At 40.1% G+C, this 19,645-nt stretch overlaps 2 protein-coding genes across 3 annotated transcripts; one reads left to right on the top strand and one right to left on the bottom strand.

Annotated features, from left to right (window-relative positions):
• Positions 1 to 1,140: 1,140 nt before the first annotated feature.
• On the bottom strand, positions 1,141 to 11,316 carry gpr137c (G protein-coupled receptor 137c). The gene is made up of 8 exons (XM_008429006.2): positions 10,531 to 11,316; positions 6,293 to 6,342; positions 6,068 to 6,175; positions 5,820 to 5,958; positions 4,768 to 4,917; positions 3,759 to 3,884; positions 3,549 to 3,673; positions 1,141 to 2,698 (listed from the first exon to the last, which is right to left on the bottom strand). Exons 1-8 carry the CDS (start codon positions 10,903 to 10,905, stop codon positions 2,419 to 2,421), a joined length of 1,353 nt encoding a protein of 450 aa, XP_008427228.1. The 5' UTR covers positions 10,906 to 11,316; the 3' UTR covers positions 1,141 to 2,418.
• A 934-nt stretch (positions 11,317 to 12,250) lies between these two features.
• Positions 12,251 to 19,516, top strand: txndc16 (thioredoxin domain containing 16). Of its 2 annotated transcripts, none has more exons than XM_008429013.2 (20): positions 12,251 to 12,529; positions 12,795 to 12,972; positions 13,107 to 13,189; positions 13,277 to 13,350; positions 13,622 to 13,696; positions 13,937 to 14,058; positions 14,195 to 14,285; positions 14,883 to 15,051; positions 15,140 to 15,309; positions 15,398 to 15,458; positions 15,554 to 15,665; positions 15,739 to 15,885; positions 15,971 to 16,030; positions 16,283 to 16,484; positions 16,989 to 17,125; positions 17,308 to 17,392; positions 17,638 to 17,779; positions 18,153 to 18,340; positions 18,433 to 18,623; positions 19,223 to 19,516. In XM_008429013.2, the coding sequence occupies exons 1-20, from the start codon at positions 12,422 to 12,424 to the stop codon at positions 19,423 to 19,425; spliced, it is 2,598 nt and encodes an 865-aa protein (XP_008427235.1). In that variant the 5' UTR covers positions 12,251 to 12,421; the 3' UTR covers positions 19,426 to 19,516. The 2 variants fall into 2 exon arrangements, with proteins under 2 accessions (XP_008427235.1, XP_017159274.1); XM_017303785.1 differs by having other exon boundaries at positions 12,449 to 12,540.
• The last annotated feature ends 129 nt before the right edge of the window (positions 19,517 to 19,645 follow it).

Here is a 19,645-nt window from a genome sequence, read left to right as displayed (position 1 = left end):
AGGCTTTAGGTTTGCTTGACATCAGCGAGCATTTCTTAGTAATTAACCACAGACGCAGTGATTTTGGTTCAAGAAGTGGGTCGTAAACAACACCAAAAAAAAAAAAAAAAAAAAAAGTACAGGCTGTCATAAGATTCAGAAAACGTGTGATGCGAAAACGACAAAATCAGGAAAGATGTGGGGAACATAAAGCTACAAAATATGTTATAAAAAATCTGATGAAAATAAAAATGATGTATAAAAGCTGACTAAACATCAAAGACAAATATTGAGAACACACGCACACCACCTACAATAAAAATATCACAACACGCATATAAAACTGATTGGCATGGAAGCGGACAAGAGCATACGTCCTTTGACTAATTCTTGTGCAAAAATATTTTCTTTAAGGAATGCAACTATCTGATATGACAAAATGTGATGGCACATTGACATGTTCTTCCTTGTAGGATAAATAGAAGAGAGTACATACAATTACAGAAGAAAATATAAGATATGAGAAGAAAAACCTACATTCCAGGCTCAACAGCCTTTTTCTCTGAAGGTGATCTTCCACTAAGTGCAAACTTCTGCCTCACAGCTCACAAAAAGTCTGATCATGTTAAAGATCCTTTTGGTCACGAACAAGCTCTAAAGATCCCTCCTTTCTTGTACTTCATATGCTTTCTGAAAACAGACAGCCGTATGTTTAAACTCAAACATTCGCCACCTTGAAATGATTCACATTCACCCCCAGTCTCATGTTTTTCCTATATATTTATGACTAAGGAATCCATGTAATCAATCAAGAAAACTGAAAATGACTTTCTGTCAGTCAACAGAGGAAACCAGGCAATGAGAGCAAACACCAAATCACACCTGGTAGCTAGCTAGATATAAATTTTACAGAGATTTATGGAGTCTAAGGAGCACACACTGATAACAGATATGAGAGCTTATATAAGTCACATGGAACCATTAGCCATGTAGAGGCGATTGAGCCGCTGATGTGCTAGCGAGCAGTATTTTTATTTATTCTTTTACAATTTTCAATTTATGTTGCAACAAAATTATGTTCCAATTTGATAAACATGAATAAACTGGATTCAGTTGTATTATTAAAATTGTTTTTATTTTAAATTTAGCTTTTTTAAAAAGTCTTCTGCTAAATGCTAGCAGTGCTAATATCCTGGATTCACCAACTACTGTCATGCTAGCATTGGCTAATTCCTTATGAGATATTTTTTACACACTGTACTCCTTGTTGCAAAAATAATTCAGATCAAGTTGAAAACAGCAATTAACTGAATACAACAAAACTTAACATATTTGTTTTTATTTTAAGTTTTTTTCCTTTTAGCAACAGAATATTAACACTTGTTTTGCCCCAGAACTTAAGCCTAGTTTGTAAGAATAATAAATTGGCTTCAATGATGCAACGTTAAAATTTTTTTTGTCAATTTTACTTTTCTCCTGGCTAATTTTGCTAGCACAGCTAGCTTTCCCGACTACAGCGGTGAGTAGAAAACTAGCACTGGCAAACTTCTTATCAGTTTTTTTTTTTTCATTTTTCTCTTTGAGTTCAGTCCCATTTTTGATGAAAGTAACAACCTGACTTAAGTGACACAAAGTTTTTAATTTTTAGTTCAGAGTTTAGACTTTATGCTAGCAATGCTAACTCTCCATGCTTCAACAAATTAGCATAAGCCATTTCCTAAAATCATTTTTTTCTCTCTCTCTTTGTGTTTCAATAGAACTCAACCAGTTTAATAAAAGTAATACATTGACTTAAATAATACAAGGTTATAATTTCTTTAACTGATTTTGAGGTTGTTGTTTTTTTGGCTTATTGCTACCACGGCTAACGGTTCCTACATCAGCAGGCACTGGTAAATTAGCATGAGCTAATTCCTGTCATGTAAGTCTGAACACTCAGAACTCCGGGTTTAAGACTTTGTAAGATGTCTGTAAAAGAGCCAATACCTCAAACAAGACTGACAAATTTTTAACAGTGTTGCTATAGCCTGAACTGTTGACTGACAGCTTTTGGATGAGCAAATTAGCGGCTGCCAATGTTTCCTTACCATTGAAATTTAAAAGTGGAATGATTATCTGGCCACAAATATTTCCAGTCTCTATTTTACCCCTTACCAAAGCATTCAAAAGAAATGGTTTCCGTTTTCCTGCTTTCCACCTTTTGGTGGTAGTTAAATGCTACTCATCTGTGCTGAAGTCCTCAAGAAAGCTGGTATTCTTGTAGTTCCAACTTTCATGCTTTATTGTATCGCCACATTTTCACACAGTTGTTGAAGCCTGTTGTGTGGTCAGCACTTTTAATCGAAAGTGCTGAGGTTGATGCAGCTGTACAAGCAAAATCGGGACAAAAAGATTAAATCATTTGTAATCTTCTTATCCAAAGTTTTCAATGGTTCCTATTTAATTTTGTGGGGTGCAGAAATACGTCTGCGATCCGCAGTAGTAATTCTGCGGCGTGGAATAATAGTTACTATGCTGATGTTGGTAGTTGTTCTGTGGGGTTGAGTAGTAGTTGTGATGGTGATGATGGTGACTTTGAATGTTTCCTTGGGCAAACAGGAGTGGGGCCGTGGAAGGAGGTGGCTGCTGGGCGGAGGCCACCCCCGGTGCTAGACTCCCATTACGTTGAATAGAGCCATACCAGCTGGACGTTGCCATCTGAGGCGTAGTGGACAGAAGACTAAAGAATGGAAGGGACAAGAAGGTAAGTTTATTAATAGACATGATTTTAAAAAATAGGTAAAATTGGTTTAAAAAATATTGAACAGAATTGGAGACGTGGGGATTTCTTACCAACCCAACCTCAAAATCCAACATGGCTGCCATGTTTTAAAAATCAGACTTTCAGAGTTCAAAGTTGGAAAAATTACCTGGAAAGCCAAAAGTTGACTAACTCCAACTTCCAAATCTAAAATCAACATTTGTATGGAGTTTTAGTGGCGTCTCCACTATACCTGGAAAATGTAGGTATAGTGACAGCAAAAGCCCAATATTCTCATTTCTTTCATTGTGTTTTCACTACATCTAACAGCATCAAGTCACTTGGCTTCAGTGATAATTTGGGAGTAAATAATATTAGGTTTGAACATGCTAATCTCTTCAGTAATTTAAAATCTGAAACTGTTTGGGAGTGCAGAGATGCCATAATATATATTTTTATTTCTTTAAAGTGAAACCAAACAGAAGTAAGCTATGTGTATGGAAAACAGATGTGGGCCGAGAGTTGAGCCTTGGGGACACCCCACCTCAGGTGAATGATGTAAATTAAGATGAGCATCCCATTCAAGATGTAAAGATCCAGTTATTTATACAGAATAAAAACTACTGAAGAGGAAAACATGTAAGGTTTATTCTTAAAAACATAAAACAAGTCATTTAATAATCTTTTTTATTTTTGCATACTGTATACTTTGTGTATTGTACACATGATATACAGATGACTTTCTTTTGGTGCACATGAATCTTTTTCCAGATGCCTTCAGTCGTTTTGGTTTTGATGTTAATTACTTGGACATTGTGCTGGTGCTCACCTGGCTCGATCAGATCTGCTATTGATGCTCCTTGACAGGTCGTCATCGCTGTCGTACCGTCGCGGGTTGTCAAAGAAATAAGCTCTAGAGCTGAAACTGTGGCTGTTGATCATGCCGCCTGGCGCCTGGAAGAAACAGAGTCCAGGACTTTATTCTAGAAGAAGAAGAAGAAATCTGCAGCGTAATTTGACTTCTAGACAATCAGTTTACCAGGTTTTGGTGGGGCCTTTGGACTCTGAAGAAAACCACCACTAAGCTGGTGGGCAGCAGCTCCCAGAAGAACAAAATAATCCCAAAAACAATGTAGCCCTCACCGCTGATCTTCTGTATGTCTGCCTTTAAAGTACAAACACAAACATTTTGCAGTATGAATTATGAAACTTGATGTCACCAAGTAAACAGAGAATGAATCCACCACAAGTAAAGCCTGGTGGCCGGCCAGGCTTATATTTCACTGGGGGAAACCCTGCTCCCATGCAATTATTCAGGATTCAGACCAATACAAAGTAGTTCATAGTTTTTAAGTAATCTGAAAAGTGTAGCATGCATAAAGTAGACATGAAATTTTATATGAAAAGATTTACAAAACTAAAACATCAAGGCATCCAATCCACACTAGTTTTTATTTCCTGAAGTTCTTGTGTAATTGCAGGTGTCTCCCCCTGCTGGTCATTAAATTCCTTCATTTTTGCTGTTTCTTTTGGATCAATATTTAGATCTTTTTCATATTGAGTCTGAAATTTACAACATAGACATGATTAGAGACCACTCATAACTGTAGTTTGTTGAGAAACATCAAGAAATATTGTAGAAAATTTGCAGAGCATGCTATTACATATAAATTCAATAACTTATTTGATAGGAACTAAAGTCAGATTATACCCATAATGATTTATTAAGTCCGACAAACACAAGAAACTCCTTCAAAATGTGTTGTCTGTCTCAAGGCCTGCACCCTCTGATGTAGGTCAGGATACACAGACATGGTTATTTATAGCCAGACAAAACCCTTTACCCTGCTAAGCACCGCTCTACTAATTCTCTAAAGATGCATTGTATACCCATTCAAACACCCCAACTATATGAAATATTCACCGTTTCATCTTCGTCACAAACATCAATGTTTTCTAGCTGAAAATGATGCATTACCCTGTCCTATAAATTCGATTTTATGGCTCTCATGTGACCCAGATGCTATAAAAGCTAGTCGTACTGGTACCTGATCGGAGACGCTGTACCAGCCGTAGCTGAAGGGGCTGGGTCTGTCCTGCGGTGACAGGGCCACCACCACCAGGTTGTAACAGGCTCTGGAAGTATAGAGGAGGATCACCACGGCTCCTACGGCGGTCGCTTGGCACACTGATGTTCCCTGGAGGGAAGAGTCATTGTGTCATAACAAGCTCTAGCTCTATACCACCAAATATAGGTCAGCAAGCATTACAAAAACGATTAATTATAAGCTTGAAGCATGAATTTAAGCATATTACTATGTGGTTTACACAAGCAAGCTTATACATCTAAATGTTGGTTTAATATAATGTACAATATTTTTAACAATGGTGTAATACTCTCTCCTTAATTTATTCCTACGGTAAACAGCAAGCTGGTCTAGCTAGCAGAAATAATAACCATTAAATTAGCATCATCAGTCTGTTAGCTTCGCTCACAAGCTGCTTCCTGTGTGTTTGACGTCAATGAATGTTCATTTGCACATGAACTGCAGCTTGGAATATAGATTAAATATTTTTAGATAGCTGTAAAAAAGTTTCAAGCAAGACTCAAAATGTGAAGATGTGATTTGAAAATGTGGCACTTTTTATTTGTCTTGGAGGTTGAAATCAGAGCTTAAAAAGTCATCCATGTGATCTAGATACGAGTCAGAAAACACACGGGATTTGGTAGTCGCTGTGCAAGCTAGCGTTGTTAGCTTCATGGTTAGCTGTTTGAGCTTCATAACGGTAATTATCAATGCCATACAAACGTTGATTTTAGATTTGGAAGTTGGAGTCGATAAACTTTTGGCTTTCCAGGTAATTTTTCCAACTTTGAACTCTGAAAGTCTGATTTTTAAAACATGGCAGCCATGTTGGATTTTGAGGTTGGGTTGGTAAGAAATCCCCACGTCTCCAAATCTGAGTTCTGACTTCAGGCTAATATTTCCAAATACCAATTACACAAACTAATCAGAACAATGTTTAATAATAACTTGACTTTATCTCTAAAAAAGAAGCTCAAAAAGCAAAAACTGGTGAATGATGCCTTTCCTTCTACCTTAGACTCGAGGTAAACGTTGGCAGAAGACATTTTGGCGATTTTGAAGATGCACACAGCAAGAGATATGGCACACAGGACAAACAGGCTGTCGTTAATCAGGACCCGAGCCAAGACTGCATGTCTGATCCCCCCATCGCTGTGCAAACAAAGAACAAACGAAGTGTAGAGAGAAAAACTGGACTCAACATACAAGAGAAATAATTTCCTGTGGAAGCCAGATATGAAATGACTGAGCGTTTGCTTACCTTGGTGGCTCAGAGTGCATCAGAGCTCCTTGAGCCAACAACGCGCAAGTTAAATTCACCACCAGGAAAAATATACTGAGACACAGAAAGAACAAGCGCAGAGGAACCCTGCAGAGAGAAGAGTTGCACAATAATAATTGCTGAAGAAAGGATAATGATTGTTATCAGCTATCAAAATTACCCAACAAGGCTCTGATTTTCATTCCTAACCAATCAAAGACTTACTTGTATTTGGTGAGCTCAGGCGAATACTTGGCTTTAGCTTTAAACATCACCTGGAGAACGAACAACACGAGAGATTCCTTTAAAGATATGCAGAATTGAACCGTTTCACAGAGATGCCACCTACGCTGGAGCTCAGAAAACCGGAATGGGCCTGTTTTAGAACCAGAGTGTGAACTAACAAAGCTCGAGGAGATTCCTGGAGCTCAATGAAGTATTCAAACACCAGCTCATAGTGAAAAGCTGAGTTATGCTGACGAAAATCAGCAATATGCTGGCATTTAAGATGATCCCTCAGACCGTGCTGCTCTCCGGAGAATTAAAAATACGATCCATATCCCCCTGAATCCATCTGTTTCAGACTCATACGTTCTTGTTTTTCCAACACTTTCCCTTACGGATGCGCGACAGCAAAAAAAAGGTGACGTTATGAAGAAAATCTCCTGCAAACAATGATTTTTTGCTGGTCAAGTTGACCATCATCAGCATAAAAAACACATAATTACTAAAACTGTCCATTAGTTCAAATTCTGGGCCTTTAGTAATCAAGTTTGCTTTTTCAAGGACTATATTTTGAAATATAAGATGTTTTATGTTGTTTGTCCGATCTTTACGTAACATTTTCTCTTGTCAAAGACTTAAAGTGTTTAATTAATAATAATAATTATTTGAAACCGTCTTATACTGACCACGAGAGTTCTTAAAAGCATTTAGTTGAAACATCTTAAACCAACACCCTCTCACATGACCTGCCAGTATGGTGAAAGTAGGCCACAACGGGGTAATTTGTAACCAAGAGATGAAGCAAGCAGTCAACAAAGCAATTCAGTCGGGTTGTATACTTTTTCTGCTCGGTGTATGGATGCACTTCAGACTACATATCCTTTTAGCACGCAAGGGATGTTTAAGTCTTTTCTCAGCAAAGGCAACCAAGCATGAACTTGACTGTCTGTTCCTTCATTAAAACAAAGTCAGGACTGAAAACTGACTCATCAGAAGAGCAACGTTGGACGTTAGGCGGCTGTGACACGATGTCCGCTAGCTTGTCGCCAGCCTTCGATGCCCTTGATGACTTTAGGGTCAAACTGTACGGGTCATTTCTCAACTCTGGTTAAATATATTTGCTCTGTAAAGTAAACAATAGGCCTTTGGGTCTGATCAGCACGATATTTAAATGCATTAGTGTCTAAGAGTCAAATATGTATTATGATACAAGATTGCTTTCTTTGCTCAGTCATGCCAAAAAGTGCTACAACTGTATGTTCTTCTAGAGTAAAATGAAGCTTTTCCTTCACTTACATGAAAGACAAAACTGTTTAGAAATATTTCCACAGGTACAGGCTCTGCTCTTATTAAGGTAACTCTGCTACTTAATAATATGAATAATTGTTGCTTTCTGTTTTGAATGAGAGCTGTTAGATCATGCTGTAGAGTCTTGTTTTGTGTAACAAGTTCTTATTCCACAAGAATCTCATACCAGCCAATGCCAGAATTAATCAAAGCTTAAATTATGGTCCAAAATACATATACTTACAAATAAATACATTGCATGTCCCTTAATTTCAAAATAATTACAATTACATCAGGATATTGTAGGAGTTTTTAGATTTGCGCACGAGGAGTCAACCAGGTCAGTGATTTAATCGGGTTATGAAGACCAGAGAAGCTGTGAAGATGTAGGGAATCGTGTAAAACATTGAGGGCAGCGATATGCCTGACGGTCAGGACAGGAAAGCTTTGACTTTGGCCAAACCTGCATCCTTTAGATATGTTCCTGTGCCAATGCAGAGCAATCAAAGAAACAATGTTTCCCTATTACGTTCTGGAGAAGCCAGTTAGTTTTTTCTACCCATTTAAAGAAAACCTGTGGATGAAAAAAATCCTCTATAACTTTAAGTGGTTTATGGGGAATGTATCCAAATCTAAAATAACCAAAATTAGCTGAAGAAATAGGGCTTGTATAGCATTTTTTGTGTCAAACTTGTGATTTTGTTCCTTTTGAAATTTTGCAGATTGGGGCAGGTTATGGCAAATCAGAGTATCATCTACAAAAAAAAATTCTTTTCATAAAATGGGAACTCAGTCTTGATGCAGGTCATGCTAGTTATCTCTTTAGCCTCAATTCACCTTTAGTAAAACACAGATTTAATGACGCCCACATACATAAGTCTTAACGTTCAAACGTCCTCACAGAACAAGTGAGAAACAATTTTAGTTTGTGAATGTTTCTTATCCATTTCTGGATGATAATGGCAACAAAACTTATACAGTTAATTACAACTAATGTGTGACTGAGAGGTTTTGAGTGAGAGCAGCACGACATCTACATTATCAACCTATAAAATGTCAACTCTATTATCAGTTTGTGTGTTTAAAAAAAAAACCTTTTTACAGTAACAAGTAAAATATTTGGATTTTTTTGAGTGTTATAGTTAAAATGGACCTAACTTGACATTAGCTGGTTAAACCTTTACAAAAACTGTACATCAGAACCAAAAACTCTGCTTTAGTATGAGCAGCTGCTGCTATAAAAACTACTACAACAGCTTCCAGTTTGAGCCGTGGAACAAAATGTGAATCTGATGTATCACTCAGACCTGAAGCAGCCAGACGTATAAAACCACAATCAGGAACGGCTTCATCTCTGAGCTGGCCTGTCACATGCTCTCATGACTGAGACAAACATGTTCCTACAGATATAATGACAGGAGTGAAGAGGCATGGTGGTAGTTAGCAATAAAGCTGGTTAATTCAAAGAAATTTGAAGTCTGTCTTAAATCTACCAACATGTAGGTTTAGCAAGAATGCAAAAGTTGGCCAGAGGTCAGCAGATGGGTGACAATGTTTATTCAGCAGTCATATGACACCATGAGCTGCATTGGCAAATCACGACTCACCCAGCGAGACGAGCTTCCTTCCTTTTGTACAATGCATGTAAACGTGGACCATGCTTTTGCAAAACGAGGAGACAAGCTGGTCTTTGATATCTGGAGTGCACAGCACAGGTGTTGAACAGCTGCAACCAAACAACTGGGTTCCTTCCCCCCCTGTTTTTTACATAATTAGTGACTACACATGGTCCACTCAAACATTTGTCTGAGTGGAGACTAACCACAGACCAAAATTAATATGGCTGTATGTAAACATCTGACCTCACCCCACCACATGCCCCACTGCATGCTGGACCATCTGGTGCTTGCTGAAAGGTGAACATAAGAGGCCGTGCTGCATCAAGAGTTCAGTGACATCTGAGCTAAAATGGCTTGATAACTTCTGCGCTGCAAAGTGCAAAGACTACAACAGCATGACCAATAAACTGGTCCAAAATGGTGGCAGAAAGGCAACTGGTTGCGATTTCATGTAACTTTTACAACCACTAATTAGAATGTATTTTATTGGGATCGAATGGGATAGATTGGAACAGTGGAAGGAAATGATGCATGGCTGGCAACAGTTTTACAAAATATAAGTCTGAAATGTATGACCTCGATTAAATACTTTGCAGAACCAGTGTTTTTTGTCTAATCACTTTGCATATCTAGACACCTCAAGCTTAGTCAGACTGAACGTTTGAATATAAACTTTGAAGAAGTGTCACCATTTAAGGCTTTTGTCCTGTTGTGGTGTCAATCTCCACCCCAATCTCAGGTCTTCTGGAGGCTTTTCTTGCAGCATTGCTCAGTATTTACCTCCATCCACCTCTCCTTCAGGTTGGATCACCAACATGGTGGTGATGTGCAGCCTGGGGCGCAACTATGTCCATTCTCAGATGTATGTTGACTTATTATAGGGGCGCTCTCAAAGGGTCCGGAGGAGTTTTATATTAAGTGTGGGCAAGAGACAGAAAAGAAGGGTTGCCTAATCTGTTATTTATCATATTTGCTCATGCAGCAGTTGATTATAAATACAGAAAATGCTGACTAAGTAATTTTTCTGCCGTTTTATGGCGCCCCCTCTAACGCAGCGCCCCTATGTGTGGCATGTAGTACATAAACGTCAGATTTATGCAGTTCCTGATGAATATTTGCCCTGTCAACAGCTCCTAGATCATGACCTGTGGATCTTTACAGCTCCTCCAGAGTTACAATGTAATGCCCTCTCCAGATAAAATCCCAATAATAAGTTTGACATTTTTGTAGCTTAAATTAAAAACAAATATTTTGGACAGTGGGTCGTTAATACCCGGAAAACTGCACGCTCAGCTGCTTTTATGAAATCGGGTCACACAGAAACACACATACCTGTGTGAAGTAGAGGTTGAGCAGGCAGAGTGTGAAGAACTGCAGGCAGACGGGGCAGCAGTAGAGCAGCCAGTAGGCCAGAGGCTGTAGCTGGTTGGCCTGCACTACATTTTTAAAGTAGAAGGAGAAGAGGGTCGTCCGTAGCGCTGCCCACAGCAGGCACAGGAACAAAAACACGCTCTGGTAGCTGAAACGCTTGTGGCCGTAATGCAGGATGAGCCAGAGCTGCAGGTAGACGAAAACAAAGAGGAAAGAGTAGAGGACGGTGTAGACGGTGGTCAAACTGAGCTCCAGTGTTGGAGAGATCGCATCTCCGGATGACTCCTTCAGTGAGGTAAACAAATTGGAATCGACCTCCTCTCCTGGCGAAAACATCTCCGCTTGATGCTTGTGAGGGGGAGGAAAGACGCTAAAAGTGGGTCAGACCTGGGTTGCATTCACCATGGATGGCAAAAAGGCGACGGTATTCAAGCGCAAAAATGAGATAAAAACTGTTTCTTTTAAAAAGAAGAGACATTATTCACCCAAAAATTGGCTCTCCGTTTGGAAAAACAAACCTAGTGAATAAATGAATGGTTCGACATTTAAAATGAGCTAAGTTAAAAATAACAAGAAGGAGCGAAAGAAAAACAAGAGAGGTGCCTCTGTGATTGTCTGCAAAGCTGCTCTCTGCAAAAAAACAACTTGAGGGGGGGAAAACCTCCAGATCAGCTGCGATGCAGTTTTAGACCAACCCCCTTGTTTCGAACGAAAGCGGAAACTGGCTTTTGGTGTTCGCCATTTTGGCTCAGGATAACGATCAACTACGTGGAGACACAGCTGAGTATTGAGCCATAGTTTCAAGCTAGTTTCCAACATACATTTCCTGAGTGAGCAAAAAGAGGCCACACCCCTATTTTTACACTCTGCAATTCTATTGGCTAATCCTGCAACCAGCCTCCACAGCAAATCCATCCCATTGGTCAATAATGATGTCAGCTTTATACGTCCACAACCCCACCATAGACATAAAAGCATAGATTCAGCATAAGCCCCTACACAAATTATTATTATTATTATTATTATTATTATTATTATTATTATTATTATTATTATTATTATTATTATTTACAGTTTGTTGATACGTTTACGTTGGCGCCATCGTTGTGAGTGGCATAACCACTCAGTTCTATTACTGTTTCATTATTGTTCAGTATTGACCCAATGATCACTATTTCTCATTCTGAAATGAACATAGACTACCGTTTAAGAGTCATAAATATCAACTGAGCGTAGATTTAGTTTCCAAGCACATTTGTGTTCGTTTTCCACATAAAACGCCTTTCACAATATGGCGGACGCGCTGACGTTTCGTTTCAAGCCTATGTGCTTCTACTTGTCTTTGTCTAGGAACGCTTTCTCACTTGTGAGTGCTGATTGGTTCAAATGAAAGACTTTAGTAGACCAATCATATGATTGGTCTACTAAAGTAAGTGAAGCGAACAAGATGGCGTATGAAAATTCTAAAGTAAAATCTTGGTAATTTCAAATTGAGAGTCTGCGACATTACTATTCTTAAATAATCAATTTGAAGCTAAATGTAATACGCACAATCAAGGTATATGTTATTATTGGTATTTTTTAAACAAAATATAAGATCTGACTGAGTAGTTTTCAGCTATGAACATTTATAATGCTTTTATTTCGAAAGAATTAAAGGAAACATTGCGTTCACTGTTAACGCAGCACTCCTAACGCATAGCATTGAGCATCTTGCTTTTAAAAGTACGTAGACTTACGTACGTAAATGTGCAAAATGACCAAAAAATATCTATGGGCGAGCACACAGACTGCTATTAGTTGATGAAGCAGAATATCCTATCGTTCCTGACGTAAACTGAGATTCCAAAATATGGAATTTATTTGGGATATATGTGCTTTTTCTTCTAAGAAAAGTAAAATGGCCTCTTCAGACTTGCCACCAAATGCCCCCCGACCTCCCGCAACTCCCACTTCTCAGGTAAATGTCAGGTGTGTTTTTTTTATTGTTTTTTAAATGATTTCTTACGTATATATTCTGTGTTTTGCCTGAAAATTAAAACGTCTTAATAAAGGGTTCATTTTGAATATTTCATGTGTCTGTCACAGGTTAGACTGGTGTTGTGTTGATATTCATACCCCTTCCAAATTCCCCACATGGTTCAGAAGTGTTTGCGTTGTTTATTCTTCCACTGATGAAACAGTCTTGTGTATATCTTTACCACTCATTGTGTTTCCTCTCCTAGGGAGGACAGATCAGTCTGTTAAGGGTGTGGGTTTGTGTTGCTGCCGTCCTGCTGTGGATCAGCTCAGCTGGATGCCATGAAAAGGCCAATATGTCGATCCATATTGAAATCACAGCTGCAGACTTCCACGAAAGGCTGCTGTCTGGGAAGATGATGTTCCTCTATTTTCAGCAACAAGGTAAACACACCGGTTCTGTAAACAAAACACAGTTTATATTTAGGCGAGTATCTATATTCTTACATAGATTCACCCGATTTGATTTAAATACAGTCAACCTAACATAATTCCCTTTTCTCGTCTGTCGTCTCCAGTCTCTCCCACCATCTCTCTGTTCCTGTTGGAGTTAGAAAAATCAGCCGAAGCTCTGCAGGATTATGGAGTGCTAGTCGGCAAGGTGACAGGAGCTTTGTTCATGATGTCTGCTCTGTTTGTTGTAAACGTTAGTACGAAAGCACAAAAAAAATGAAGTTTTGTTTTGTAGGTGACATGTAAAAAGGAGCCGGTTCAAGCGTACTGCACAGAGGGGAAGCAACAGCACAGAGCTTTTCTGTTCAGGTAGGTTGAGTAGAAACAAAATGATCAGTCGTAGCTTTTCAGAGAATGTTTGCTGTAAACGATCTCCACCATTTCACATCATTACATCTCGGTAGTTGAATGGAAATGAAGAGAACCACAAACTAAAGTGACCACAAATTAGTGTAAAAGCTCTCCAAAGCTGCTTCAGTAATCATGGCCGTTATGCATTCATATGAAGGATATTGTCTGCCTGCTGACTGCATCAGTGTTATTCCAACTGTTTGCAGTTTTGCATCTTTGTGTTTTGCAGAGGCGGCAAAGAGTTCTTGAGTTTCAGCCTGGACACCGTCTTTGATGTCAACTCCATAGTGGCTGAAGTCCTGTTGTGAGTAAAAGCAGCAGTTTGCACTGTGACTGGGTGATACACCTTGAGGATTTATGATGTCATAGCAAAAAACAAGTTTTATTGAGATTTTATGTGGCAGACTAACAGAAACAAACATTTAAAAAAAAATACTGTAAAGGTGTGATGTGTATTTGTGTTAGAATTGACTCGGGGAAGCTAATATAAAAGCTACACCACACTTTGTTGATGTTTGTTTTGCTTTGCCTCTTTGCCCTCCAGCGCCATCCTACGTGACGAGGTGAAGTACGTCCACACGGACGCCGACCTGCTGACCTTGGAGAAGGCAGCCAAAGGGAAGAAGGACATTGTTCTCGGTTACGTTCGCAGTCTGGGAACTCAAGGTGAAGATTTAAAGGAACAAAATGACAGATTTGCGGTGATTTTGTTCTGTTAAGCCCACTCCCACCTGATCAGTTTTCCTAAATGACAGAACTCAGACATAAATAAACCACACGGTATCTCTGATATGCTTCTCAGAACACAGATCGCTGATGGAGACGGCGTACGTTTACGGATCCAAACATCAGTTCATCCTCATAACCGGAGGTCCGGTACTAAAGCAGTTAGGGTATGTTTCATTTTCTTTTTCTCATGCAAATCATCTATTATAACTAAAGTTGCAGTACACACAGCTCCCGACCAAAACCAACCAATCAAAGACAGGGGGAAGATTTTAGCGCTGTAAATAAGTTTCAATGTAGTAATGGTGAAGAAACAACTTATTGTTCCAGGAAAAATGGTATCTGCTGTCATCAGTGACTATGCTAGCTAGCTTTAGCATTTGTGCCTAAGCTGTAGCGTAGCAGGGAGCATGTGGAAGGAAATGATTGACAGCGCTAAGACCCTCCTCCTGTCTCTGATTGGTCGTTTCTGACTGAGTCTTGTATTGGAAGAAGGCAGAAGAGCTCGATTGTTTTCTCAGATTATCTGTCTTGTATTACACTATCAAGACATAATGGCAGTTTTAACAAATTTGTAAAAACCATATTCTTTATAAAAGTTGCAAACTCAGAATCAGAAGAATTTTATTATCATTGTCAGAAAGACAACAAAACTGCAGTTCCAGTACAACCATCCATTGGGAGATAGTTGGCTGAGGCCTTGCAGCCCGACAGCCGCCGCCTTTTTTACTGCAGCTGTAAAGCAATAACAACATGTTTTCCAGAGTTAATGAATCGTCCCAGCTCTCCAGGGTGTGGTTCGTCCACTGTAGAGTTCATGGTACTGTCATGACCTCGGTGACCTCTGAGCGCTGCCCATTGACACGCATGAGGAAGGCCCTGTCCACCCTGAGCCTGCACACGTTCCTGCAGCTTATGGAGGCCCCGCTTGTGGTATGTAGACTCAATCAGAAAAAAGCTGAAATGGTTACTTTTCTAGTAGAATAACGTTGAAAAATCTGTTTTTTCACGTTTTTATCAGTCCGAAGTGTTCGTTGATCCCTCGTCAGTCCCGCCACCTCAGTTCCCCTACCAGCTGACGCCTCAGGTCTTCCTGTTTTCTCACCCTGCGACCGAGCACCTGGACCTGGACACGGCCAGCGGTCTGGCCTGGAGGCTGCGAGGCCTCGCCCTGCTGCTGCTGGTGCACAGGTGTGCAGAACCAACAGGATTTAAAAACATACCACATGTAAATCAGGATTAAGTAACTCAGGTTTTGTTTGATGTTTGTGTTCATCAGGCAGAGCCCAGCAGTTAAAACCCCTGAGAAGTACAACGCTGCCTACCGACTGCCTGAGAAGGTAGAGTTTTTATTTAATTTAATTGCTTATTTCATTTCATTCACTTACAGTTTAAAAATAAAGAAATATATATATATATTTTTTTTTTTTTGCAGAGTTCTGAGGTGAAATATTTGACCTTACACAGCTTGGAGGACGTGTTGGAACTCATCACGAAGCAGGAGGAGGAGGAGGAAGAGGAAGATGAAGAGGAGGACTCGCATTCAGGTTAGAGGATCTTCAGAGAATTCAAACTTGATGCATGGAAAAGAGAGGAGTGTGAACATGTGTGTGTCACCAGGAGAGCTGGATGATGAAGTCGCAGCGGAAGTGTACAGAAACCAAGGTCACTTCCTGGACCTGGACTTGGTCACACAACTAACGTCCGACAACTTCCACTCTGAAGTTGCACAAAGCAGCCTCACGGTGGTGCTGTTCTACCTCAAATGTAAGACTTTCATCTGAACACAATATGAGTCAGCTTCTCAGTTTGTAGCGCTGTGATTTGAAGGATGTGTCATTCTGGCCACCAGGGGACGCTGTTTCAATGGCTTTCCTCGGATCTTTCGTTGAAGTTGCAGAGAATCTTGAAGGTAAAATGAGACCTGCAGCAGGTGCAGAGGAAGAGATTCATTTTCACGTTTATGCTTAGAATCTACATTTTAAACATTTTAAGCCAAGATAAGATTTGAGTGAAGTTTTCCCAATAAGTTATGATTTCTAGTTTGTTTCATCTCAGACAGTTTTGTTCTCACAAACATTCACACACAAGAGCTAAATTACATTTCAAATTAATTGAATGTAAGGCAGATTTTTACTTTACGAAATTATTATTATTTTTTTAGATTCCACGGTTGACGACGTCCAGATGTGTGTCGTCGACTGTGGAGAGTGGACTGACCTCTGCGCCGCTCAGCCTGGCACAGCCGTCCCGTTTCAGCCAATCACGGAGTTCCCCAGTGTTCTGCTGATCCGGCGTCACCAGGCGGCAGCGCAGCGCTACGCCGGAGCGCTGAGCGGGGAGGCGCTGCATCGCTTCGTCATGATGTAAGAACACAAAACATCTCTAAAACATTTAAAATTTTTCATCTCAACAATCCGAAAAGCACAAAAGAGCTCATGAATCCAACAGAAAGGATGTTTTTCCAGGTAACTAGTGGGGATTTATTGATTTAATTTGATTAATATGAATCTAATAGAACATACACTGAACACCGATTCAGAACCGTACAGAGATTTGGACACGTCATAACATTTTGTTGTAAGACTTTTACAGCTTCAAAGTTGATGGAAATGCTACACAAACGTTACAGCTTGAAATGATTGGTTTTTGTAATCTCATGTCATTCTTTGCCATGCAGACTCTCTGTCTGCAGTGATGAAGTTTATCTCCACTCAGCTTGTTAAATACTTAAATCCAACTAACAGCAGCTTGATGTAATTCAGCTAATAATTACTTGATCACTTTGTGGGATTAATTAAAATTTCCAACTTTTATTGTAAGAAAACTTAAACTACGCCCTCGTTTCTTTTTTCTTTCTTCCAAACCAGGAGCCGCGTGGCCTCTCCTCTGCTGCTGTCCACCAAGGAGGAAGTGACATCTTTCCTTCAGGAAGTTCCTCACCCTGACCTGGCTGGTTACAGGCCTGATAAGGTCCTGGGTTTGTTTAGGACAGAGAGCCGAACAGGTGGGAGTCTGTCATGAAAAACATTGATGTGACACAACAATCACAGCAAACTACTGGCTGTAGTTCATCGTTAATATCAATATAACAGAGAATGGATAATGGTCAGACTGGGCAGGTTGTCTAACCAGTCTGTGATTTTTGTAATTCACTCTCTGATTTGTGTGTTTTTCTTCCTCTCCCAGGTTTGTCCGTGTTCACTGAAGCAGCAGAGTTACTGACTGGAGAAGTTCTGACTGGGCTGCTGACAGACAGACTGGTGGAGAAATGGTACCAGCTTTAAATTCACTCCACATGTTTTGCTGTTTTCATATCGTTTCTTCTCGACTGTTTTTCCTCTGACGCCGCTGCTCGAGTCAAAAGTTATTCACCAAAGTTTCTTCCAGTGCATTTGAGTCAAAGTGACTAAAACACGGGATAGCAAATTAAAATAAACGATAAAAGGTGAATATTTTGCGGTTCCGGAAGCAAATAAATGAGCAAATAAACTTTTTCCCCACACATTTTCTCCGTAGGGCTGCGGAGCACGATGTGGAGCCTCCTGGCGTGTTGTTGTTTCCTTCTTGGGGGAAACTCAGCCACCCCTCAGTGCTGCCTGTGACCTCATCATCCAAAGATCTGCTCACCCAAATCCACTCTGCACTGCGCCAACCTGTGGTGTGTGTGTGTGTCTTTAGGATTAGGTGCAAATGATCTCCTTGAACCTTTGCAAACAAGCTACATTAGTTGATATTAAACTGGTTTGATGATCTGAAAAGTTCCAAGTTTGACAAAAAAGCAAAAACAACAGAAATCTGCGAGGCGACATTTCTTTGCATGCTGCTTTTTTCTCCTCAGCAGGTTCAAATGTTGCTTTTGCCTCTTTTAGAGAAATAATTGCTGCCTGAATATTTCCATCTGCTGCACCACAACCAGCACAAACTGGGCTCCCTTCTGCTTCTCACAGTGTTTTTCTTCTCAATATCTTCATTTTACGTATTTTGCAGATTCAGGTCACCGGATTAACGTTTTATTCCCATTTTCCTCCCAGCCTGAGCTGACCGTGGAAAACCTGCCGTCGTTTCTGTCGCTGGGGAAAGCGCTCCTCCTCCTCTTCGTGGGAGAGGAAGAGGACGAGATCGGGCGGCGGCAGAACCAGGCGCTGGTGGACCAGATGAGAGGCGTGTCGGAGCAGGGAGGCGCGAGGATGGAGCGATACCTGCCCTGCTGGATCCACCTGTACAAATATTCATCAGTTTAAAAAAAATAAAACGCAAATAATTTCCTTTCGCGTCAGAAAACAACACGCAGCTTTACTCCGTCTGTTTCAGCGGCCGCACTCCAGCTGGTCTGTCTGTTCTGGGTTCGTACCTCGGTTCCCTGCCGCCGCTTCCTGCGTTGGTGCTCACGCATTTACCCAGCGGAGACGAAGTGTACCAGTATCCACCCCACACTCCCATACTGACCGGCTCTGTGCTGCAGTGGGTGCAGAGCGTGGAGGACGGGACGGAGTCACCAGCAGGTACTGAGAGGACAGACAATCCTACAATTATTCTAAAATATTTAAGATTGTAACGTGTTTGTGCCACATAAGGAAAACAGACTTAATTAGCGCACAATCTGTTGCTGTTAATAAAATATAACTTTCAGTAGAGGTACACCGATATTTTCTGACAATGTAAAAAAACACAAGGGGGTGCCGACTCCCAAGTGAGTGAAAATGCAACTAAACTGCAGAACATTTGTTCAATAATTGCGCAACATTTTTATTTTTTTGCCGCCCTGGATGGTGATCTGTCATCAGATCATCACAAGCAGGAGTTCAGAACCCCTCTGTCTTTACTAAGCAATTTATTTTAACCCGATATTTTGGCATTTTCTTTACGTTCAGTCCTACATCTTCCATGCAAATGACAATTTCAGCTCTAATTAGACTCATCAGACTCTTATTTCATGATTTCTTCCTTCTCCTTTCACAGACTCAAATAACGTAACATGGATTGTTAAAATCAGACAATAGTTCTCCAGCCTCTCTGTGGGTTAAAAGCCGATTTTGTTGGAGCAAAGGGAGTTTTAAATCTGTTTTACCTTGAACTCTGCGGCGTTGTCATGTCTCCACAGCGATGCTGGGTGGGGACAGCTGGCCTCCTGCTTTCGAGTTCTACGACTTCCTGAAAGTCATGGACATGCAGGAAGTCGACCCCCGTTCTCCAGAAGAGGAGGAAGTGAAGACAGAGGCAGTGAATGTTGAGGAGCATTTGGTGACTAAAACGATGCCATACGACCGTCTGGACATGAATTCAAAATTTCACTCTGAACTCTAAGAAATGTAAATGACACACAAAATCTTACTGAATATTTTAATCTAGTTTCTACTGCAAATATTTTAGTTTTATTTTATTTCAACCAACTTTTCAGAAAATAAATAATTCCTTGTTGATGTAAAACAAGTTCATATTTCTTCTTTGAAAGCTAGTTTTGTCTTATTTCAAGTGTATTAAGATATAATGTTTTGTAGTTAAGTGAAATCTGCGTTTGCCCTTT

This window comes from Poecilia reticulata, linkage group LG2 (genome assembly GCF_000633615.1).
Source record: "Poecilia reticulata strain Guanapo linkage group LG2, Guppy_female_1.0+MT, whole genome shotgun sequence".
Classification (NCBI taxonomy): Eukaryota; Metazoa; Chordata; class Actinopteri; order Cyprinodontiformes; family Poeciliidae; genus Poecilia; species Poecilia reticulata.
Note: the sequence above shows the minus strand (reverse complement) of the source record. Positions and strands in the feature narration are given on the sequence as shown.